The 24,139-nt window shown below is 49.4% G+C and overlaps 1 protein-coding gene and 5 non-coding genes across 6 annotated transcripts; all 6 read left to right on the top strand.

The window, feature by feature from the left end:
- Positions 1-684: 684 nt before the first annotated feature.
- On the top strand, positions 685-757 carry TRNAV-CAC (transfer RNA valine (anticodon CAC)). Its single transcript has one exon. It is a non-coding gene; the product is annotated as a tRNA-Val (tRNA).
- Positions 758-1,293: 536 nt separating this feature from the next.
- On the top strand, positions 1,294-1,366 carry TRNAV-AAC (transfer RNA valine (anticodon AAC)). Its single transcript has one exon. It is a non-coding gene; the product is annotated as a tRNA-Val (tRNA).
- A 1,758-nt stretch (positions 1,367-3,124) lies between these two features.
- TRNAE-CUC (transfer RNA glutamic acid (anticodon CUC)) lies at positions 3,125-3,196 on the top strand. The gene has a single exon. It is a non-coding gene; the product is annotated as a tRNA-Glu (tRNA).
- A 310-nt stretch (positions 3,197-3,506) lies between these two features.
- On the top strand, positions 3,507-3,579 carry TRNAK-CUU (transfer RNA lysine (anticodon CUU)). The gene has a single exon. It is a non-coding gene; the product is annotated as a tRNA-Lys (tRNA).
- A 2,243-nt stretch (positions 3,580-5,822) lies between these two features.
- TRNAK-CUU (transfer RNA lysine (anticodon CUU)) lies at positions 5,823-5,895 on the top strand. Its single transcript has one exon. It is a non-coding gene; the product is annotated as a tRNA-Lys (tRNA).
- A 5,818-nt stretch (positions 5,896-11,713) lies between these two features.
- TRIM7 (tripartite motif containing 7) lies at positions 11,714-23,898 on the top strand. Its single transcript, XM_074810485.1, has 7 exons — positions 11,714-12,385; positions 13,178-13,273; positions 14,650-14,880; positions 16,930-16,952; positions 17,537-17,652; positions 18,490-18,525; positions 21,134-23,898. The coding sequence occupies exons 1-7, from the start codon at positions 11,903-11,905 to the stop codon at positions 21,646-21,648; spliced, it is 1,500 nt and encodes a 499-aa protein (XP_074666586.1). The 5' UTR covers positions 11,714-11,902; the 3' UTR covers positions 21,649-23,898.
- Positions 23,899-24,139: the final 241 nt, after the last annotated feature.

Below are 24,139 nucleotides of genomic sequence, written 5' to 3'. Positions count from 1 at the left end.
TTTTTTTTTTTTTTTAGTTTTTTTCCCAGCTGTTTTTTAAAGCATCTCCTGAATTTTTCACTCATTGGAGCCCTTCAGCAAAACATCGTTTCCAAACCCAGAGCAGCAGGGCTGGAAATCGAAAGGCGAGAAGGGCCATTCCCGCTGTCAAAAACTTATTTTTTTTATATCACCGTGCCCACCCATACATGTAACTTTAAATATATGTGCCAATTCTTTGATTCTTGCAAAAAATACCTTAATACTCAGCAACAGAACTCACCCCTTTTCTGTCTCTTGGGGTTTATCGTGGGGGAACCCAACTCCAAACCAAATCAAGGGAAACGCGTGATTGCGGCACAAACGCGTTTCTCTCCGGATGCGGCCGTGGAAGCGAGCGGCTCAGGGTTTTTTGGTGTTTTCCAGAAAAATATGACTTTTTCTGCCTGGTTTTGAGCCGAGGACCTTCTGTGGGAGGCAAACGCCTTGCGGGTGGTGGGGCAGCTGCGTGCTTTGGGGGGACGCTCCTCAAGCCGGAGAGAAACAGGCAGACAAAATGGGCTAAAACCACGTGGTTTTGGGGTCTGGGAGCAACATGGGAGAGGGGTGCATTTCCCAGAAGGGTTTGAGGTGCTTGGGAGCACCCGGTGAGGGAAACGGGGTTCACCCTATTCCAGATATGGCGCAAAACCCCAAATTCACCCCGTTTCTGTAGTGTAGTGGTTATCACGTTCGCCTCACACGCGAAAGGTCCCCGGTTCGAAACCGGGCAGAAACACTGAATTTTTATGAATTTTGCCTCCCCATCTTGCAGCTATTGAAGGAGTTGGATCATTCCATGAGAGGATGGTGACACCCAAATGTCGTTTAGGTTTGGCCAAGTGGGGAAGGGACCTTGGCCACGCCCCTTGCAAAGGCGTGGCTGAAGACTCCGACTCCTGTTTGGGGTATTTTTGGGGAAGGCGCCTTCATGGTGGTTTTTTTTTTAACTCCATTAAAAAGCGGTTGGAACTGTGGAATTCCATCTGTCCGTCCAAAGTAGCCGTTGTTGGGTTTCCCTTGGTTGTGTTCATGGCTTTGCCCACCTCGAAGACACCATGAAGACGGGTGTCGCGGATGGGTGTTGGCCAAGGGGGAGGGATAATTCTTTGTGGTTGTTGGTCTTGGAAGACGAGGGGAAAAAAAGAAGAGTCAGAAGAAGGGAAAAAAAAGACGAAAAGATGTGGGGAGCATCGCTGGGAATGGGGAAAATTCAGTGAACGGACTTTTGCTCTGAAATACCCGAAATACGTGCCCCAGGAGGGCCCTCCCCAGGTTTCTGTAGTGTAGTGGTTATCACGTTCGCCTAACACGCGAAAGGTCCCTGGTTCGAAACCAGGCAGAAACACCTCTTTTAGGGTTTTTTTTCTCCCTCCTCTACCCTTTCCCACCCGTCTCTGCAATGTGCCTATACGGGACACCCGTGTGCTCTCGGAGATTTAATTCAGTGGTTATTTTGTGCTGCTTTCAAGTCTGACATCGGCAGAGCGGGTGGGATGATTCTTCCACCCAAACACTTCTTTTGCATCCGTAACTTTCCGCGTTTGCTTTTCACGTGGATAGAGAGGAATAATTCGCATTTACACCCCGCTGCTTCATCAGGTCTCATCTTTTTCCATCACCAACTTCCCTGCTGCCTTCACGAAGGAACCATGGGGCAGACACTGAAAAGAGAGCCCAGGGTGGGAATTCTCCAGAATTGGGGGTTATATGCCAAGGATGTAGAGTTTTTCTGCTGCATGATGGTGCTGTCCCTGCATGACGTTGGTTTTATTCCTGGGATGCTGCTATTTCTTTGACTTAAACATTAGTTAAATATTTCTCGGCTCTTCCTCTTGCATTTTTTCTCTCCCATCCAGCCTCTCTCTTGCTCAGGTTAAATTTCTTTCCATGGTTGTCTCATGGCTCAGCTCCATTCCCGGACGTTTTACCCAAAGAAATGATCCTGCTGTGTTCAAAACCAAGCCATGAGTTTGTTCCCTTCCCCCTCCCAACGCATTTTACATTCATTCATCCCACGAACGAGCTGAAAACAAGAAGACTGGGTGGAGGGGGAGACTTTGCAGTCATGCATTCCTGCTTCTGGATGGAATTATTTGTTCTTGGGACATGACCTAGAATAGTAGCCAAAATCTCAGGCCCTACATTCAATTAACTCTCTGAAGCACAACCCGCTGCCGTTAAATCTGGGCTTTCCCCTCTTTGCTGCGTCTCCGCTGACCTACATCATGTAGCTTTTGTTAATTGTAGCTATTCATATTTCCATTCTTCTAGAAATTCGGATATAAAGAACCTGGCCGGGGACACCGCAGCGCTTTTTCATCCCCCTCCAGAATTATTTCTATTCCACTTGCAGGTTTGTGGCAATATAACGTTACCTGTAGCGCGGCACGTTAGGAGCTGAAGTGAATCTCTTCTGAAAATGGAGATTTCCCTATAAAATTAGGAGATCTGTGCGCAGTAGTTGGAGAAAGAGGCCTGTGTATTGATCGAACTGTCTTCAAACATGGGAAAAATGTCAAAAAAACCTCAGTAAATGATCTAAAATTCTCCTGGATCCCAAGGATCAGACTGCAGCAACGTCACCGTCCACAGCTTTGTGTATTTTTTTATAGAGCTACTAAAATGCCAGTAATCTGCTCTTTTTCACCCTTATATCACACTCAAGAAATGGAGGAACTTGCGGCTTCTGGGGTGTTTTCCCCCCAGTTGAACGCGCCGAGATGAATCCAGCAGCTGGAACGTTGGGAAGGACCTTCCAGTTCTGATGGGAACAGACAGAAGCCCCAAGTGTTTGGGGACAGGGTGTCCCCAGGAGGAGAGGGGGAGGGAAAAAAAAAAAAAAGGCAGTTGGTGGCTGCAAAACCTTTCTGGGGTCATTTCTGGAGTCGCAGGTGCTGGAGAAGCCACCGCAAAGGGCTCAACGCTGGATGGCAGCAGAAGATAAACCCAAGGAGGTGGGAGGATGTTACCATTTAGCTGCTAAAAGAAGGAGGAGGAAAATACGCTGAGACACCCCCCGCTCTGTGCATCGAGTACGACCCAAATCTGGGGTACAAACCCCAGATCTGACGTTGTATTCGGGGAAAAAAAGTGTTATTGCAGCTCCCTGGTGGTCTAGTGGTTAGGATTCGGCGCTCTCACCGCCGCGGCCCGGGTTCGATTCCCGGTCAGGGAAAAGTATAACTTTTTAACTTTTTTTTTTAAATTTCGTGGAACCAGCTGCGCAATGCGGAGCACCCCGACCCCCTCTCCCCGGCTGCCCAGCACTCCCGGGTGTGGGTGCAGAGTCTGGCTGGGTTCAGACCAAAGGGTACTTGACACTCCAGCAGCCACAGTGGAAAAAATAAACCAAACCTGGAGCTTTTCCTGCTGTATTTTCTTTTCCTGAGACCAATCTCCCCCCATAATTTCCCGCAAATCTCCCCCGCCCATTGCGCTGATCCAGGGTGATGCTCAGAGGTTGCACCATCCCCTTTTATGCTACAGCCCGGCTAGCTCAGTCGGTAGAGCATGAGACTCTTAATCTCAGGGTCGTGGGTTCGAGCCCCACGTTGGGCGCTGTGTCTTTTTTTTTTTCCCCCTCTTTGAAAAACAATTTTGAGGTTTTCACGCGGGACGGAGCTCCACCAGTGGGAGATGGAATGGGAAAGGGAAAGAAAGGAGCTGAAAATTATGGTGGCCTTCCCTTTCTCTGAAAGGAGGAAAGATGTCTTCTTATCCACCATCTTTCTCACCCTTTCCATCATTTTTCTCTGTTTTAAATTCTCCTTCAACCTCTAGTATTGTAGAAAGATTCCTACTCACTCTTGTCTCAAGCCCTAACGTTATTTATTATTGCTTTATGCAGCCTCTGAGCTGTGTAAACCTCTCCAGATTGGAACTGGGTAATAAATAGGAGTAAAATCACCCCCAGGGGAACAACAGGGTGTTTACCTGCTGCTCTCAAAGCTCATGATACTTCCCAGGAAATCCACAGTCTTCAGTTTACAGCGCAATGCTTCTAAACACAAGGAAAAAAAAAAAACCACAACCTATTTTCTTATATTTAAGGCCATAGACTGAGAGCATCCCTATTGATTTAGACCAAAGCCTTTCGCTCAGCGACAGAGGATGCACCACGCTGTTCCCCCCCACTCTTACAGCAGAGATGAAAACAAGCTGAGCTTTGGGCTGCGATCACACCACGCTTCTCGCCAGAGTTATCCGGACCAGGATGCGCGTTGAACTCACGCAAGGACCCAACCCTCTGGGAACTTCCTCCACTTGTTCTTTGGTTCTGGCTGCCTGGAGGAGTTGAGCTTGGCTTCATGCTTGAGAAAATGCAGGTATCATCCATATGGAGAACATTGTGTTGGGTTGGTACAGGCGAAGACAAAGGACTTGGAAATAACTTGGGGCAGGTAGGGATGTTTTAGAATCGTGTCCTAATTAAACGTGTCTTTACTTCAGGCCATAACCATGCAGCTTAAACCCTCCGGAAAAGAGATGTGGCTGTGGACGCCAGCCTCCACGCTCTGTTATGAGCCACATTTCTCAAGCAGGTGTAGTCCATGAGTCGTGTTGGTTCTTGGAGCACTTCTAGTTGCATTAAGCAGGGGGGTTGTCACCCGGATTTCACCTCCCCGTGTCCCATCGAGGCCAGGGCACAAGCTTCTTTGCTCCGGGTGGAGTAACAGGGCAGTTCACGCGGCTTTGAGCCCATCTGTGTTTTAAAGGGAACCAACAACCCTGGTCTTTAGGAGCCTTTGGCTTGAAGGGGTGTGAGAAGAACATGTTTTAGCTGTTCCAGGTCCCGTGCATGGAGCAGCTCAGCTGAGGGATGGGCTGGGTAAGAAAATCAAAACAAAAAATAAATACAGGCAAGGAGGGGAGAGAATAGGAAGTGCTGAAACTCTTTTCTCTTATGTAAAGTCCTACTTGCAAGCTTAGGAGAAATGGGCTGCAGGATCACGTGAACGCTTCCCAGCCCTCGTTTTTTTTAGTCTCTACTCCACAAAAAACACTGGGGAAAAAAAATCAGTGTGATTAAACATGATGTTGAACAGGGAGGCGGATAGAGAAGAGAGGAGGGAGGGTTTGCTTTTTGCCAGGACCCCCAAAAGGGGATGAGGCACATCCTTCTACCCCCGTTATTGGTGCTATTTGTGGAGGAAAAATCAAATCAGCTGGTCTCAGAAGGGGACTTGCGAAGGTGCTGCCTTCACAAGCAGAGGAGGGTGGGCTTAGTCATAGGTCTATAAAATCTGCCTCTTTGGGTCTTTCCTGCAGAGTTAACCCTGGGCTGACTTCAAAGTTGGGAGCTGAGGGGGTTTCTCTGCACAAAGGGAGATGAAAGAGCCTGAGAGCTTGTAGACTCACCCACGTAATGAATGACTCCACGTCCTGGAAGGTCTGTCCAGGCTCGGTGAGGAGCCGTGTTTGCCCAGGTGTGAGCCAGGAGCATTGTTCCTTCCGAACAATATCCCCCCTCAGCTCTGAGGTCGTTCAGGTCCTGGGTCAAGCCAAGCACAGGAGAGGAATAAAGGCAGCGGGGACGCGTGGCCGGTGGATGCTTGGGGACCTCAGAGGGGGAAGCAGAGGCTGGTAAGGGACTCTTGGGGTTTTGCTTTGGGAATTTTCTGTGTCTTCCTTCTGCATTTTCTGTCTGCTGGCACCATCCCAAAACACCCTCTTAAATCTCCCAGGGAACAGCTTCCGTGTGCTTGACTACCCCTACTGCTATAAAATTGGACATTTTGCTAAATCAATATCAAAATTATACTTTCAGTGAGAAAAATAGTGGAGAAATAAGGGTTTTGGCAGCCCGGCTAGCTCAGTCGGTAGAGCATGAGACTCTTAATCTCAGGGTCGTGGGTTCGAGCCCCACGTTGGGCGCTCAAGTTTTTCCTCTTTTATGTGCCCAAATCTCCCTGTTTCTGGTAACAGACACTTGCCAGCGATATGTCTAAGCAAGAGGTAGAAGCATCTTAAGAAATAAAAAAATATGGGGTTTTTTTTTCTCATAAAACCACTTTATACACTTGGGAGATTTCTATCTTGAAAGCATGGCTGTTAATAGAGCAGGAAGGTGGAATTGTCTGTATTTCAGCTTTTTAAGGTGCTGGAGGATTGTCTAATAATGTGCTTCAAGTTTCTCTACTCGTTTTGCCCCAAAAGGGACATCACAAACATCTGTACTGTGAGGTTTCTGCCTGATTGGTTTTCCCCCTGCTAGGAGGCTGATCACTGAGGAAACTCGTTACAGGGATTAATAAATGACCTGAGCCATTCTCATTCGTAGGTTGCCCTGTGCTGGGCTGAGGTGCAGCTGGGAGGTCAGGATCTGTCCCCTCTCCCAAGATGAAGGTGCTTTTTGCGGGGCTGACCCTCGTCTTGTGCATCGGAGTCGGTAAGTGGAGGGTGACAGTTAAACGGGTTTTAATAAAGGGCGGGGAAATATCTGGTGGTGGTTGGGTCTTGCCAAGCTCTTGATGTTGTGTGAGCTGGGTGTCACCTGCTCTGCGCCTGCAGTCAGCGGAGAGAAATCACCACCGCTGTTTTCATCGTTGCTTGAATAAAAATGACTTTCCATGTGTTTCCTTATCAAACCCAAAGAGACCCTCCCCCTGGGCCAGGACCTTCAGCTGTAGGTTGCTGGATCCTGGGCTGGATGTGCCCCTTCTCTGCCCCAGAGAGCTGTTGTGGTCTTGCTGGGGCTGAACCCCATCTCAGCGGCATAAACCCCACCCCAGCACCCACATTTATTCTCTGGGGGTCTGGAGTTTGGGTTGTTCGCCTGAGGCCAGGCCTGTCTGCAAAGCTCTGCCGAGACATGTCAGGTGTCTCCAGCCATCACTTCCCTCTCCCCCAATGATGAGGGCTCTTGTTACCACGTCTGTTAATGAAGGCGACGCCTGGTCCCTTCTCTGGTGGGCTCTACACCTTCTCTGGGGTCACCCCCATCAACTCGTAGGGGTGTTTGATGCCAAACTCCCCATGGCTCTGCAGAACAGAGCCCCAAGTTCATCGTCTCTTCTCTGTCTGCTGCAGTTGAGGCTCTTCAATGCAAAGTCTGCAAGTACAAGCTCCCCTTCGTTGGGTGTTTCCGGGGAGCCAATGAAACGACTTGTGAGCGGAGAGAGAAATGTGCCATCATTAAAACCTCCCTGGGTACGTCGTGAGGGAGTCAAAACCACAAGTTTCCTTTGGTTCGGTGGGGGTTGTCCTTCTCTTTGGAGAACCAAATTGAGTTGCAGGATGAATGAGGGTGCGGTGATGAACCTGATGTGGGAAAGGACTAACGGCACGGGGCCAGATTCCTTCTCTCGGTGGAGGTCGCCCTATGAACGGTTAAAAAAAGTCCCTTTTGGGCAAAGGAGAGGCTCTGTCTCCCAAAGAAGCCACGTGAGCTTTGTCCATGTGTACACACGCCTCATTTAGATCTTAAGCAAGGTGTGACTTTGTTTGGGTGCGCTATTTAAGGGGCTGATTTCTCACCCGGGAACTTCAGAGTTGGACACTGTTTTTTTTATTAGTTTAGTGCTGTTCTAACCACGATCCCTCCCTGCCCACCACCCCTGCAGGGAAGGTGACCCTTTACTACCAGCAAGGCTGCACCTCCGCGATGAACTGCGGCCGAGAACGGGCATCCGACGCAGAATCCCGCCTGACATCCCGTTATTCCTGCTGCGAGACGGACCTCTGCAACGAGGAGTGGGACGAGGACCCCACAGACTAGCCTGCAGCGGGGGCAGGATGGGGGCTACTGATGTGGGCCGGCCGTTTTGATGCTACGAGTCCTCGACTTAATCTTGAATGATTATCACCCTAAATTAGGATGGCTGGGCCCACTCTGCAGGGCTCCCCTACGCATCTGGCCTGATTTTGTTTCAGCTCTAGCAATAAATCTGTAGGCTTATACCCGGCAGCTGAATTTGGCTCGTGTGCGTGTTTTCCTTCCCCAGACGGACGCGCCTATTAACAGCTCTTCAGACTCAGCATTCCTGGTGGTCTGGAAGCAGCTTGTGGCCCTGAACATAATCCTGCTACTAAAACCCCAAGGGCAAGCCAAGGTGCTTTCCCCTGCTCGCATCCCATTTTTTTTCTACAGTGCAAGGCTGGGAACTTTTTTTGCTGGGAGTTTTTTGGCAAGGGTTGCGAAGGAGAGAATCAGGGAGCTGCTGGAAGTCAAAATAAAGGACATGTATATCTAATAGATATCAGGTATTTATTTCATAAAATCATAGAATGGTTTGGGTTGGAAGGGACCTTAAAGATCATCTAGTCCAACCCCCTGCCATGAGCAGGGACACCTTCCACTAGCCCAGGTTGCTCAAAGCCTGGTCCAACCTGGCCTTGAACCCTTCCAGGGAGGGGGCAGCCACAGCTTCTCCTGTGCCAAGGCCTCACCACCCTCGTAGTGAAGAGGATGAGACCGGTGCTAACCCAAAATTCCCTTACTAGTTGACAGAAGTTGAGTCATTCATCTCATGTGGACAATAATGGTCCTTCAGGAGGTACCAAACTCCTCCTGTTGACTTCAGATGAAACCTGAAGGAACAGCTCGATCCGTTCAGGACACCTGTAGTTGCCGCCTGCAGCCCCAAAGGCCCTGAAGAGGAGAAGGCAATGCATTATTCTAAAATAATTCTGCTCTTTTTTTACCATCACCCATATCTTTGAGGGCAAAACATCTATGGTGGGAGAAGAAACCATGAGCATGGGAATCATGTAGTGGTGGAAATTCTGCTGTTGTCACTGTCTGGTCTAGGAAAATGGGTGTTTTGGACTTTTTCTGTCTTATTGCAGCAGGAGACGGGGGGGGGGGGAAAGGGAAAAGAGGGTTTATTTAGTCTGAAAAGACATTTTTCTGTCTTATTGCAGCGGGGGGGGGGAAGGGAAAATAGGGTTTATTTAGTCTGAGGAGTTTGTAGCTGGGAAGCTCAGTGCTGCAAGAAGTTATTCAGCTAAATGACAGATCATTATTTTTTTTTTTAATGAGGATTAAAAAATCCTGCCTGCAGCAGAGGGAAGGGATGCTCCTTTTGATTATTGCCCCTTGAGAAGTTTGTTTTGCAGATAAACTGGCTGAAGAGATTCTTATGTGACTTTGGACTCCCCTAACATAGGACAAAACTCCAAAGGATGACGAGCCCCAGGATGGTTTGGCACCCAAAGCCCTGCAAGAAACCACCTTGTTAGGGTTGCGTTTTCCTTCTATTTTCCTCCTCCTCCCTGTTGTTTTGGATGTCCCAGCCTCTCCTTACCTAAACAAGCCACCCGGGGTAGGTGGGAGATGTCCTGTAGGAGACGTTTCTGCCCTTCTTTGCATGATGCTGCCCCAAATATGAGCTGGGAGGTGAATCATTCATTGATGGCTTTGGAGGAGGGATGAAAATCTTCGCTCCTTCCTGAGCTCCCTGCCCCTCTAGAAGGAGAGATGGGGCCTTGGAGAGGGTTAAAGAGCTGCAGAGACCCTGTGGAGAGGGTCTGGGCTTGGGGACAGGTGGAGGGAGGTGCTAGAAACGTGATCCTGGCTCTGGGCAGGGAAAAGAGCTTTGGCACAGAGGAGGAGAGTAGAGCCGGAGCGTCTGGGGAGGAGGAGGAGGAGGGAAGGAGCTCGGTGGGTGCCCAGGATAGATGCAACGGGGGAGGGGAAGGAATGGTAAGTGAGATGGGGCGGAGGGTGGGGGAGGATGACAGAAGGGACAAATGGGGCAACCAAGGGTTGGGAAGGAGCAGGAGCTTGAGCGGCACCGAAATGTCAGAGGCATCCAGGGCTGGGGCTGGTTTCCTTCGTCAGAGCATGGTGGAGCGTCTGCCGCGGGCTGCGTCCCGCTGGGACCCCCCGGTCACCAGGTTCACCTCCCACCTGCCCCCCACTAGCACCTTCCCAGTGCCAAAGGTCGGGCGATTCGGGAGGATGCCCCTTTCCTACACCTCTACTCCGAGGTACGCGGGGTCAGCTGGGGGCATAGGGCGGGCGGTGGGATGCGCTTGTCTGTCTGTCCAGAGGTTGTCTGTCCTTTTTTTTCCTACACCCATCTCATTCTCCTTCTGCTTTTCCCTCTGGGCTGCCCGTTGTCGGGGTGTCTCACTCTTTTTCTTTGCTATTTATGCATCTCTGGGTATGGGTTTGTCTCCAGGCCACCACCTCTTCCTTTCTCTCTGCACGTACGTGATGAAAACTTTATGCGTGACGTAGAGCAAATATATAGTTTATGTTTATTTACAGATCGAGAAAAATGGAAGGTGGAAGAGAAATTAATTTCCCTTCCATAGGGAGTGATGTGCACGCGTGTAGAAATATATATTGATGTGTATGAGAAGGGGCAGGTAAATAAATACGCACAGAGGTGGAAATGGTGAGAAATTCCTTTTCCACAGGGAATTGTGTACGTAGAAATGGGTAGAACCGCACATATAGGGATATATGTGTGTACATATATATGCACCTCTCCGTATATGAGTCTCTGCGTGAATATATACATATAAATATATAAAATACATATCAATATATATATATATTCTGCTATTTGCCTGAGTTGTTTGTTCTGTGTTATTTCCGATCACAAGTTAATGTGGGTCACAGCAAGCACTGGCATTTAGATTTTATCTCCCTGTGAGAAGATGAGGGGTTCCTTTCCAAGCCCAGAATTGTTTTTAAACTGACCTGAAAAAGCTCATTTTTAGTCCCGAATAAGCAAGGCTGGATTAGCAGTCAGCCCCCACCTGGAGTCTGATACTCCTGTTTAGCAGGAAAATACAAATGCCAGAAAAGTTTTAAAGTTACAAAAGAGGTTCTAGCGGAGGATGGAGACCCCTCCCCAGTGTTTTTTCTTCCCCGACTGCGAAGGTGTCAGGACAAACACCAATCAGAAACCAGGCAGCAGGACACCAAGACCAGTTTTACTTCTACAACTCCTCCAGCACAAGCTCTGGGGTTGGGATTTATCTCCCTTTAGCTCCAAACGTCTCCGAGGGAAAAATCTCCACTTGGACGTGTCAGACCAACTGGGTTTGACTTTGAAACCAGCGTTTAGGGAGAAGATCACTTGATCTGTTTTCAAGTCCTCGTTAGGAGAAGATTAATCACTCTCCAGAAGTGCTTCCACTTCTCTGGTGGTGGTAATGTGACCCCCCCACCCTGAGTAACTCGATGACTGTCGCTTGCTTTTATCTCTCTTCTCCACAACAAGAGCTTTGGTGAGCTGCTCAGGTGGAGGCAACCATGTTATAGACAAACCCCAGCCAAGGAAGGTCCTCACCTATTAATTATCATTTCCATTTAACGCAAGACCTCCAAAGTTGCACACAATGTTCCTGGAAGACAAAAAGTATTTTCTGAGATGCAGGACCCCAATCCAGAGCTTAATCTTTATGGATTTGGGAAACCCAAGCCCAGATCTTGATATAGACTTTGCATCCTTGTGTATTCCCTTTCTCCTGTTGCCTTTTAGGGCCCCTGTTGAGCCCTGGAGCTCAACCAAGTCATCTGAGCTTTGAGGGTGAAATGGGTCTTTAACGAGAGCTCGGATGGTTACCTGGATCAGAGCCTAGAGCAGCTGCTAAACACAAGCCTCAGGACTCAGATCTGGCGTTTAGCACCAGGTCAGCCAAAAAGCGATGACACCCAAAGCTGGTGGCCGTATCCCAAATGAATTCCCTTTTCCCACCTCCCTCCTGAAAAAAAAAAAAAAGAAAAAAAAGATAAAAAGACAGAGAGCTCAGGATTTGTCAGGGAGCAAAGGACAGGGACATATTCTTGCTTTCTTTTTCCTCCACCTATGTGTTGTCCCCTAACGCTGAGGTCTTCGTTACCAGTTTAAAGAAACCGGACACTGCAGGAGTGACCTTGGGCAGCGGGCTCGTTCCTGGAAGAGGAACGCCCACTCAGGGCTGGATGCCAAGCATTCATGTTCCGCGTCCAGCCCCGGAGAAATCAGTCCTTGCCCGCAGGAGAGAGGCCATGGCGGCCGTGTTTCTGCCCGGCAATCTCCAGGATGAAGCCACTTGTTCTGTTTGCTTGGAGTTCTTCAAAGACCCCGTCTCCATCGAGTGTGGGCACAACTTCTGCCGGGCGTGCATCATCAAGAGTTGGAAGGACTTAGAGATGGACTTCCCCTGCCCGCAGTGCCGAGAGGTTTTCCAACAGAAGAGCTTCAGACCCAACCGGCAGTTGGCCAACATGTCCGAGATCATCAGCCAGTTCACCCTCCGTGGGGCCAAGGGTGCCGAGGAGGACGGGCTCTGCGTGAAGCACAGGGAAGCCCTGAAACTCTACTGCAAGGATGACCGCAGAACCATCTGCGTGGTGTGCGACAGGTCCCGGGAGCACCGGCCGCACGCCGTGGTACCCATCGATGAGGCATCCAAGGAGTACAAGGTATCTGTCTGTCTGTCTGTCCGCCCCGAGGTAGACCCCCTCCCACACCCAGGTCTTTCAGCCTCGCGGTGGTTTGCGTTGCGCCGTGTCTTTGTGCTGGCTCGAGTCCCCACGTTGTCCCCTGGCTTTCCCATGCTCAGCCTTGCGCTCAGCCGCCCTGCGAAGAGCCGCTTGCTGCTTTCTAGCTTTCCAAAAACCTGGAAAACCCTTCTCCTCTCCAGATAGGCAAAACCCTCTCACGCGTCTCCGCAGCTGAGAGCGTGGGATTAAACCCAGGGCAGCCGGGAGGCTGCCAGACAAGAGTTTCTCCTGCAAAAGCCCCGGGCTCAAGCATCACGCTGCGAATGCTACCTGCAGGCACCACCTTGTCAGTAGGGTAACAGCTGACGGAGCAAACACCCACATCTATTTTAGGTCTGGGAAAACGTCCAAAAGTGAATTAAATGAGTTGATTAAAGCCAGGCTGAGTTTTGCTTGTGCCAAGAGCAAAGGCGGGGGAGGTGGTAGCAGCAGCTGATGAAAACAGCCTCCCCTGGCATCCTCTGTCTCCTTTGTGTTCGCTGCGTTCTTGCGAGCTCGTGGCAGTCCTTGGGGGCTGCAGACGTGGGTGTCCGGGTGAGCGTGGGCAGAGCTGAGCCAGCGGCTTCGCCCGGCGACAGGAGCCCCCCCACCGCCGTGTTTTCCTCGCAATCCCGCTTGCCCTCGCACGGCTGCAGGGAGCAAACTGCACGCAGGCAGAATAATGCAGCAAAGGAAAGAAAACCCAGTAATATTTCCTTTCTTTGTTCCTAGGAGAAAGTCCAGGGACGTTTGGATTTCCTGAAAAAGGAGAGGCAAGAGCTGCTGGAGTTTAAAGTGAACGATGATAAGAAAACCCAGGAGCTCTTGGTGCGTGCCTGCAATGCGGCGCTCTGGGGTGGTGGGGAGGAAGGTCTGGGTTGGGATGTGGGGAGGGGGTTAGGACCCACCAAGCCACCCCTCTCCTCCTTCCTACCCCTGTCAGTGCCTGAAGAAGAGAAATGGATGTTTTTCTCCTTCCTTCACCATCAAGATTGACAATGCATCACCCACTGTCTTAGCAGTGGGTGCTGGAGCTGGAGCTAGGCCGGCTGTAGGGCTCTCCTCCACCCTTCCTCCCTCTTCCTCCTCTTCCTCAGCCCGTTGTCCCTGGGGCAGCAGAAGGCAGATGCAGGAAATCCCCCTTCCCCCCTGCTAACAACACCCCTCCTAGATTGTCACCCCCAAGACAAGAGGCTTTGAGTGGTTCATGTCCCCCTGCTTGGGACAGATGCCACCAGGCAACCCTCAACCCAAATTTCTGCTCTACCATCCCCGTGCAACAGCGTTATTACCACAATTTGCTGGGTTTTTTTCCAGCTGGCAGGGCTTGAAATAGCACCAGCCTGCCAAGAGCTGGTTTCATCCCCGACGCAAAAGGCAGAGCGTGAAGGACCATTTTTTTGAGGGCCAGGTGGACCTGTCGGACCTGTGCTGAAGGGCAGCGTGGAGTGAAGCAATCAAAACATGTTCAGCTTTGTCCGTGCTGCCAAAGGGCGTGTTTCCCAGAAAAAAATGTTCCCGCTTGCCCCCGTGCTTTGTCTCGGAGGGGACTTGTTGGTCTGCTTGTGACCACAACCCCAGCAGGACCCAGGATATTGGCAGAGCTGATAAACGGGAAATTACGACAAGGCAGGGACTGGGGTTTATCTGAGAAGCCCCCAGGGAGGGAGAAATGCTGCTCCAAGTGGGTTCTCCTATACAACCCCATCTCCCAGTTTGGGTGGTGGGACAGCAAATGATGACAGGGACTGGGGAAACCTCTTGGCCACCAGTCCCCACCTCTGCTTCACTGAGGGTTGATTAACTCCCCACCACCCCCGGGGAGAAAAAGGAAGCCTACGTGTCTAGTGTAGAAGAGAAAACCTACCTGAGATCTGCTGCAGAGCTGAGGTACCTGCCCCAGACGTTTTTTGATACCTCTTCCCTCCAGAAAAGGGTGCAGGGACACAGCAGCAGTGAAGATAATGGCTGTTTGTGGAGTAACTTTGCTCTCCCATCCCCACCCCGTTTCAAGGCCTTTGTCCAGGATTGCCACATGCAGTATCTCCTCACCCCTTCCCAACTGGAGGCACCCAGACTCACAAGCAAGCCAGCAAGCAGCAGCGATGACACTGGCAGGGTGCTCCAAATTCACCAGGTGGCCCCTCTCCGCCCCAAAATCACTGCACCGGCTTAAAACCTTTTTTGCTGCATTTCGTTCCCAGAAAACCATCGAGAACGAGCGGCAGAAGCTGCTCTTGGAGTTCGAGAGGCTGCAGCAGTTCCTGCGTGACCAGGAGCACATCCTCCTGGGGCAGCTGGAGAAGATGGAGAAGAACATCGCTAAGAGGCAGAACGAGAACATCACCGACCTCTCCAAGGAGATCACGCTCCTCAACAAGCTCATCACGGAGCTGGAGGAGAAGATCCAGCAGCCCATGCTTGAGTTCCTCAAGGTGAGACATGTGCGATGAAATGAGCCTTCAGGTCCAAATCATGAACCTTCTTTAACGTGTTTCTGGATCCTGTAGAGGTGTTTTGAGGACAAATGTCCTTTTTTCCCCCCACTTTAATGAGGAGATGGTGCATGGCAGCGTCTGAGTGCCCTGAGCAGTAACCCACAGCAACTATCTCAGGAACATCCCAAAACAGAGGTGTCCTCTTCATATTTAATAGCCTCTGATAAATTTTTCTTCCATGAATTTGTCTGGACCTTTCTAGCACCCATAAATTCCCGCTTCAAGGTGTTCAAAGCTGAATTAGACCTTGCACGAAGAGCCACCACAGTTGTATTGGCCAAATCCTTTTGCAAATCCAGGTCTTGATGGGTTTGTGTTGGGTCACAGATGCCCACTCCTCCAGCTTAAAGGTATTAGTGAGGGCTTGGGATGGAGCTGAGCAGAGCTGGGCTCAACAAGACGCGGCTCCTTGCCAGTTTTCACAGCCGACTTCTGGCTGCAGAAGGTTGGCTGGGACCTGAAAGCAGAGCTGGGTTTTCAAGTCAAAACGGGCTATTAACCAAGCTGGAAAGTATGAGGGAGAGAGCAGATGGAGCCCAGGTATTGATTGCATCGCAAAGAAGGAAGCTGGAGCCGATCCAGCCCTCCCTGTCACCCAAACCCTCCTTCGCAGGTGAAGTGGGGTTTGAAAAACAAACACGAGCTGCCCGTCCCCAAAGCAACCCAAAATCCTCCACCGAACGGCAAAAGGCTAAAGAGCGACCTTCTTTTCATCGGCGATATTTTGATTAAATTAAGTAGATCGAGCTCCTGGTGCCCACAGATCTGCGCGGAGTTAAATTCCCCCCCGCCCCGAGGCAGTGTGGAAAGCGCTGTCAATATTTGCAGATGGTTCCAGCGCTTGGCTACAGGTGAAAAATTCATTTCACGTGGTCTTTGCTCAGCCGTCACGGTTGCACGCAAAAACGATCCTGTAACAATTGGTGATTTTTAAATTTTTTTTTTTAAAGGCCACTTTGGAAATCTTTAGCCAGCTCCAGACTCCTTTTCCATGCCCTGGGAGATGGGTACGGCTTTGTGTTGCCTTTGAATCACGTCCAACGTTCTCGCCGTGGTTTATGCCCTTCTTTATATAATTTTAAAGGCATCGGGAAGGACAAATAGTGTCATGGACTGAGCATGTGTTTCGCCTCGGTGAATTTTCATCACGTTGCAACTAGGTATTGAGGGTATTTTAACCCCTAATTTACCTCCATAATTCACCCTTCCTAAGGGCAAATCGTTTCCACTGTCGGGACATGCACCCCAGGGTGGGATGAATCACCCCTTGGAGACACCTTAAACTCTTCTTGATGGCGATTAGACCATGGGAGTCCAGATATCATGGAGACAGAGATGTGCAAGTTCAACGCCAGCTTTCTAGGTGGCCAAGTTATGGCAGATGACGACCCTTTGGCTCTCAGGCAGGTGGATACTTGCAGGTGTCCGTCTGTATCTCAAGACTTTACATGGGACAGGTTGATAGGACCTTCTCAGAGGTGGGAGACCGGCAGAGAGCCCCTCAGAGCATCTCAAAGGCTGCCAGATGCCTACACCTGGGTTCACAACAACGGTCACATAATGGAATAGGAACCAGAGAGGTTTTTGCAGTCACCACCATTGAAGATACTCCCAACTCACTGGGCAAGGCCCTGGATAACCTGACATGTTTTTGAGCAATGGGATGGATGAGAGACCTCCAAAGGCACCTTCCAACCCAAACCACATCATGACTCTATGGGCATAAAGCTGGAGTGTTGTACATCTCGAAGGTTTGGTCCCCCCCTAGAAGCAGCTGGGTCTATAGTTGCTGCAGACAGTTGGGTGGGGTTTAGTGGGATTGTGGCCTTCCAAAGCTGTAAGCAAACATCTGAGGCCTGGAGCCATCAGGAATGGACGTCCTGGCTGGGTTTAATGAAAGGGAATTGCCCTCGTGCTGGCTGAGTCTGAGGAGACATAGTACGTGTTGCACAGGGATTTCACTCGGTCTCTCTTTTTCCTTTCTAGGATGTAATGAACATCATAAGCAGGTACGGAGCGCTGCTTCTCTCCTTCTTTCACGCTTTTTCCCCCCCACCAGCACTGTTTTAAGGTCAGTGTTTGCAGTCCAGGTGCCTAAGGGAGGCACTGGGGTAGACAGAGCTTGCCTCCTACTCGACACAAGCCCTGGGTCTCTTCCAGCTTCTTGGAAAACTTACGGTATCACAAAGTCTTCTCCTACCAGGCGGTTTCTTCAAAGGTCAAGTGAGACCAGAAACCCCAAGTCATCTTATTTGCCTGACACGCAATTCATCCAGGGCGATGGTTTAGGCACCACTTAAGCTCCAAAAAAGACATTTAAGCTGCAGCAGGAACAGCTGAGTGGGGGTAACCCGGCACAGACACCCTTTCCAACAACCAGCCGAAGGGGTTTTCAAAGTTGACACGTAAATCCTGGTGTCCTCAACCCACGGGGTTGAAAGCCCCGGTGTGATCTTCGCGGTGCGATGTTGAGCACTTGGACAGACCGCCGGTGGGACGGGGTGGGAGCGTTGCGCGCTGGTCAGCTGCAAACGGAAAAGCAAGTGGGGGAATAGCAACGATTTTCTAATTGTTTTAATTTTCTCCTTCGCAGAAGTGACGACGTGAAGTGCCAGAAGCCCGTGCCGGTGTGCACAGACATGAAAATGCACATCTGCAATTTCTCCCTCAAGACCGTCGTCCTTGAGAAAGTCTTAAAGAAATTCAGAGGTACGTGGAAACGAAACCGAGGTGTTTAAAATAGGCCTTGGCCTTTACCAGGCGTCGGGGAAAAAAGGATGAGGAGTGCTGGGGATGCTGCGGATGTCTCGAGGTCCCTTAGCACATGCCTGCTCAGCAGTACCAAAATAGGAGAATAAATTATGTTGGAAGGGACTTCTGGAGATGTACATGAGCAGGAGGAGACTCACCCTGCCAGGCTGCCAGCAAAGGAGAGGCAGGATTTTTTTTAAAGAGGGGAAAAACCTGATCGTGGCACATTTTCAATTTCAGTGCGATAAAACCTGCAATTTTTCACACGGCGAATAGTTTGAGGCTGGGATAGGCGAGCTTGGCGTTTAAAAAAAACCAACCCCTTGCAGCAATGCAGCAAAGCCACGAGATGGTGCTGAGGGATTTGGGAAGGAAACAAGCACCAGGAAGAGTGGATCTGGGGGAGAAAACCCCTAAATGCAAACTACACCCTGGAGCAAAAATTGGCTTAAAGGATTGTACTAAAAGTTTGAAACTCACGATACAACGAGGAGAACAAAATACAGCGGGGCATGATAAATAAGGCTTAAATAAATCCTGTATTCTCTTGATGTCCAGAAGCTTTTTTTTTTAAAAAATAAAAGTTAAAATATATTTAGCAGGACTTTCCCCTTTTGTTTGTCCCCATTGCACAAGCTGGTGGGAGCTGGCGTTGCTCCATCCTCAGCTCTTGCTGCCTGTCGAGTCCCACCTTGCAATGTGGTGCTGGTGTAAACGTCCCCGTAAAGGAGGTTTTGTGGTCCCCTCTGGCTCTCTCGGCGTTGCCGTTTACTTGCCCTTGTCTCTTCTTTTCAGAAAACCTGCGAGATGAACTGGGAAGAGGTGAAAAAGGTAAAAGGAAAATATTTGAGACGTAGCGCCCCGGAGCAAAGACTTTAAATTGTGGTTGTATTTTGCAAAGCTGGTTTTGCAAAGCTGAAGAGAGGGGGAAAAAAAAAATTAAAAGGCACTCTAGATTTCTTCTTTTTTTTTTTTTTTTTTTTTTTTAATTTCTTCTCTCTCGATGATTTCCAGATCCAGCCTGCTCAGTTCGAGAGTCAAAAGACGATTTTTCTAGCTGACGCCGGGGATCTGACAGCTAAGCTAGGTCCTTTCTGCCTGTTTACACTTAAAACTACAGTGAGGAACAGAAAGAACAGATATTTGAACCCCAAAATGCGTTTGTACCCTTTCTTTAAGGGTACTTGCTTTAAGTCTGCCAGATTTGCTCTTGCTTTTAAGGTGGTGGCTTTCAGCAACAGGGTTTGCAGTCCCCTTGGGGAAGGCAGAGAACAAGCCACGGGTTTGGTCCTCTCTGAGGACCATGAGTTGGATCCTCTCCAAGGACCATGGGTTAGATCCTCTCCGAGGACCATGGGTTGGATCCTTTCCAAGGACCATCCAGCTTAGAGAGGCCAGACTCTGCTCCCAAACATCCCCAGACACCTCTGGAAAATGCCAAGGGGTTGGCAAAGCAAAAGAAGAAAGGCCAACGACCACCCTCGGAAAGCAAAATGGCGAAACGACCCTCCCTGCATGTCCCTGGTGGTGTGTGTGCATGTGTAGAGGAATAACTCAGCTGGGGTGTTAAATCAGCAAACCCTCTGAAAGCAGATTGGGCCACAGCTTACACTGTGGGGAGCTGGGGGATCAAGGGGTGAAGAAGGCACCAGCCAAAACCTCGTAGCAGTTGTTAAATCCCACTCCTCCGACTGCTTTAGTTCATCTTTTCCGAGAGCTTTGAATGCTCTTTTTATTTTTTTAATGTGACGCCTGAGCTCCTGGAGTCACGTTATTTTTTTTCTTTTTAAATCAAGTCAAATCATCATTCACAGCCCCTGCAGCTGAGTTGAAGCTCAAACCCAGATGCTCATGACTCCAGCAGCTGGAGATGCAAGAGGGAGGAAGGAAAATACTCTTAAAAGAAAAGATTGGCATCAAGGAAATTTGTTCATCCAATGAACAAAATCCCAAATTTTGCTGATGGAAACTTTGAAAGCACCCGTCCCTCGGTCTGATATAATAGTGCAAAATGCTGGAGATGCTATTTTAAAGCCAATCTTCCAGTTTTGGGGAGGAACCTGGTGCTTAACTTGGGAAGGAAAAAAGGCCCCACCCTTTCCTGTGGTTGCCATCACTCTTCCAACCCCCGCGAAACACCATGAAGCTTTCAATCCCATCACGGGTCCTTTTGGACTTCATATGCAATTTTCAGGCCCAAATCTCTGGATTTTGAAAGCGTGTAAAGACCTTGAGCTAAATAAACTCCGGGGCAGCATCCAACACTTTCAGCTCCTAAGGTCCCATCTTAGATTCCCCCACAGGGTCTCGTTCATTCATGGCAACTTTGCTGACTACAACCACAATTTGAGGTCGTTGACACGCTCGCTGTTTCCTTTGAGCCTGGTTTTGGAAGGGGAAGAGATGTTGGTATCAAACTTCATCTACCTGCATGTTTCTGTTGGGCTCTGCCGATGTGCCCTGGTGTGTAAAGATGCCCTTAGGTCGTGGCTTTCCACGAGGATTTGTCATCAGGGGGTAGTTTCGGGACAGATACTCGGCAATTTATGATCTGAGGGGTGTGCATACCCCATCTTTGTGTTGTACATTAGATGAGCCAGAAACAAAAAGAAAAAAAATACAATTTCTTTGCGAAAAATGTCTCGATCTAAGGCCCATTTTTACCGTATATAACTGCTAATCATTTGCACGTGGTTTTATTGCGTTCTTTGCTCCTAATGTCCTTATGTTGTTGTTACCCCATTTCTTAGCAGCAGCAGCGCGAGTTTTGTCCTCCCATGAAGGGAATTGGGGTGTCAATGTGGGAGGACACAAGTGTCCCCGCCCCGGTCCGCGTTTGCTGGCTGGTGGCGTTGCTGAAGGATCATGAGCTGATCAAAGAGCCCAAGTCTACAACGCAGTTGTAGGTCTCCCTCTAGGACATCCTGAACCACATCTTGGTCCTCATTTACCACGATTGGCTTTGCTGTGTTGATCTTCACCTTTACCTGGTGGGGTTAACCCCTAGTGAGGATGTGAAAAGGTGACGTAGATGCTCATCCTGTATCTTTAACTGGGACCTTCCTCACCCACCTCCAAGTTGCTCACACATGTAGCTTGTCCCTGGGTGCTGGTAGAGAGAAGCAGCATATTTATCAACATCTAAAATTGCTCCTCTTAAAATCAGCCCCAAGCCTTCAGGCTTCCTGCAGAGTCAATGGTGAGAGGAGGCATCTCAAGAACCTCCAAGCCAAGCCAATGTCTGAACTTGGCTTTCCTTCAGCCCAGACTGTCCAGGGAGCTGAAGAGGAGCAGCCAGTGAGGTTGGCATATGGTTATGGAGGTTGGAATGTGGTTATTGAGTCTGGGATGTGGTCCAGCAACTGATAAAAACATCCCCAGCTTGGGCTTTTAATTGTTAAAATTCTTATTGAGTTACTGTCACTGCTGTCATTAACAGAGGACCTGACCCTGGACCCCGATTCGGCAAACCACCTCCTCATCCTCTCTGCAGACCTCAAGAGCGTGAGGATGGGCTGTAGGAAGCAGGAGCTGCCCGACAACCCCAAGAGATTCGACACGAACTCGCGGGTGCTGGCTACCACAGGCTTCAAGTCTGGAAGACATTACTGGGAAGTGGAGGTGGGGGCCTCGGACGGTTGGGCCTTCGGGGTGGCCAAGGAGTCTGTCAGGAGGAAAGGTCTGACACAGTTTTCTCCTGAAGAAGGGATCTGGGCAGTGCAGCAAAACGGAGGTCGCTACTGGGCAGTCACCTCGCCCCAACGCACCCCACTGTGCCTCAGCCAGAAACTCAATAAGGTCAGGGTCTACCTGGATTACGAAGGGGAAGAAGTTTCCTTCTACAACGCCGACAACATGCAGCACATCTTCACCTTCAATGTCGCCTTCCAGGAGAAGGTATTCCCTCTCTTCTCCGTTTGTTCCACCGTTACCTACATCAAACTGTGCCCCTGAGACTTCTCACGGGCTTCGCTGAGGACCCGTCTCCACGGTCTTCACTGGATGGTGCCTGGACAGCAGCGATGGGCACAAGAGACTCCCAAATCAACCGTGCAGCCCGGTTTGTCGGCAGGCAGAGAGCTGATAGATGGGTAACTAGGTAGTCAGGGAAAAAAAAAAAAAAATCACAAGGAGGGTCTTCAAATCAGCTTAAAATAGAGGTCGGTGACCGAACTCATCAGCGATCCCCAGAAGGTTGTGGTCACCATCTTAAACCCATCTCTGAACCTTCAGCGAGAAGGAAACCACCGGCTTTGAGTTTGATAATGGACGGGTATTTTTCTTTTCTTGGGTGGGTCTAAAGACCAATATTAGAGCTGGTGGGAAGTTTTAGAGTGGAGCCTCCACCCCTTTAGAAGAGTCCGTGCCTTAAAAACGAAAAGTTTGTTGGGGAAATGTGCTGTGGGAAAGGTGGAGAGAGAAACACTGAGCAGGACACCTTGGGCGTCCGTTCGAAGCCGGAATAGGCAAAGTTCTCGTCTATTTGATCAAGTGAAATCAAATTAGGAAGTTTTGCTCCTCCCGAAGGGAATTTAATGGGGATTTTCCGCTCTCGTATTACGCTGTTGCTCTCAACAAACTGTAGTCAACACCTCTGCGCCAAAAGCGGGAATCCTGCCCAGCCACCTTCACTCCTACAAGATTTAAGAGGAGGTAATTAGGCTTATTAACTGCTTTTGAGGAGTGATTGGCTTCCGGTGAGTCAGGATGCTCAGTGAGGATGCTCACACCCTGGGGCCGGGCTGTGTGAGTGGTTCTAACAGTCTCAGCTGGAGTTTCTGGGCTTTTTCCCCTCTTGGTCCTGCTGGGAAGCGAAGGTCCCCAACGAAGGGTGGGTGCCTGGTGACTTATTCCACCTGGTGCTGCTAAAATCTGGGTTAGTAATTGTACTCCAAGGGCTGGTTTTGTGATGTTGAGATGGTGGCAAGAGCGGCTCCGGGTGATCCAAACCACGTGGCCACCAAGATCTGACCTGCCTTGGGGCCGAGCTGGGGTTGAAGAGATGTTGTGGTGGGCTTTTTGTTGCCCCTCTCCATCCTCCAGGCAGGAGGGAGAATTCGCTGCTACTCTGGAAAAGGCTGAAAGGTGCTTTTTTTTTTTTTTTTTTTTGTGAAGAAACAAATGTTAAAGTTTCTCGGGTGTGTTTGTCCCGTTGGATGTGAGCAAGACCCACGGTTCTGAATTTTGGTGCTCCTCTGTAACTCCTCCTGAGGTCCCCTCTATGTAGACGTTTTCAAAACAACCCCTCAAAGTTACCCTGTTTTCCCCACAGTAATACAGATTTTGGGTGCTGAATCTTGTATTTCCTCAGTTTCTCTCCGCTGCTCTTTTCTCAGCTAAACCACCTGTTTACCTTCATCTTCTGTTTTCTTTTTTCTGGAAATCCTCACTCTTTGCCAAGACAGCGACTATTTAACGCGCGGCCTGCTTTGTTCACTGTTGCTTTTGCCTAAACAAAGCAACCTTTAAAAAATAATAATAAGCAGATTATTGTCTGAAGTGATGAAAAATATGGTTTTTGGTTTGGGGGCATTGTTGGTTGGCTTTTTAACCTTTTCTAGAAAACATGTAAATCCTTTTTAGGAAATACAGAGTTGGGGCAAGGGGGGATGATTTTTTTTTTTTTAATCGAGAACATTTAGCAGCTGGGTCTAAGATGAAAAAACGACATTTCTGGGCAAAGCTGCTCTTCACACGTGCTCAAACTTTCTGGCAAAACCCTCCAGCGCCAACAATTTCTTGGGTGAACAAGTGCGTTTCCTGTAAATACAAGAAGAGCCGGGGGCGACTGGTTTAGGCATGAACATCTCCATTTTCAGCGGGTGGGTTGTTTTCTACCCTGAGAGTCTTATTTTATTTTTTTTTTTAAACGGGTTTGGCTTTAAATCCACATTATTTAAGCTGCAGCAACCCTTATAAAGGTCAAGCTGTGAACAGGTGAGCAAAATGCCCGAATTTTCTAAGCTCCACCCACTGCTGAAGCTACGCCACTGTAGAGAGTATATAAATAAATAAAAATCCCTGGAATCAGAAGGGTGTTAGCGGGAGACGCGCTATTTCTTACGTCATGGCTTGGTGCTTGTCTGTACGTGAGAAACGCCGCTTCCGCCCAGTGCGGGAAGCGAAAAACCATCGCCCGAGCGGGTTCAAAACCTCCCAGATTGTTCCCGTGAGCTGGAAATAAAATGTGAAGGTGCTGCCTGCGCCCCTGTTTATTATTCCCAACCGCGACCGGGCTGGAGAACATCGGGATGGTGATTTCAAGGATTGTCCTGCTTGGAATTGGAGTCTAAAGAAAGAATTTAAATAAAAACACTTATATTGGAGTGAAGGGATTTATATATACAGGGGTGGGTTTTTCTCATTTTGGGTTTTTTTTCCCCATATTTGTTGATGTTAAGCACTAACCCAGCATTTGCATATTCCTCAAATTAGGGCTGCAGTA

Source organism: Strix aluco, chromosome 37 (assembly GCF_031877795.1).
Source record: "Strix aluco isolate bStrAlu1 chromosome 37, bStrAlu1.hap1, whole genome shotgun sequence".
NCBI lineage: Eukaryota > Metazoa > Chordata > Aves > Strigiformes > Strigidae > Strix > Strix aluco.
Note: the sequence above shows the minus strand (reverse complement) of the source record. Positions and strands in the feature narration are given on the sequence as shown.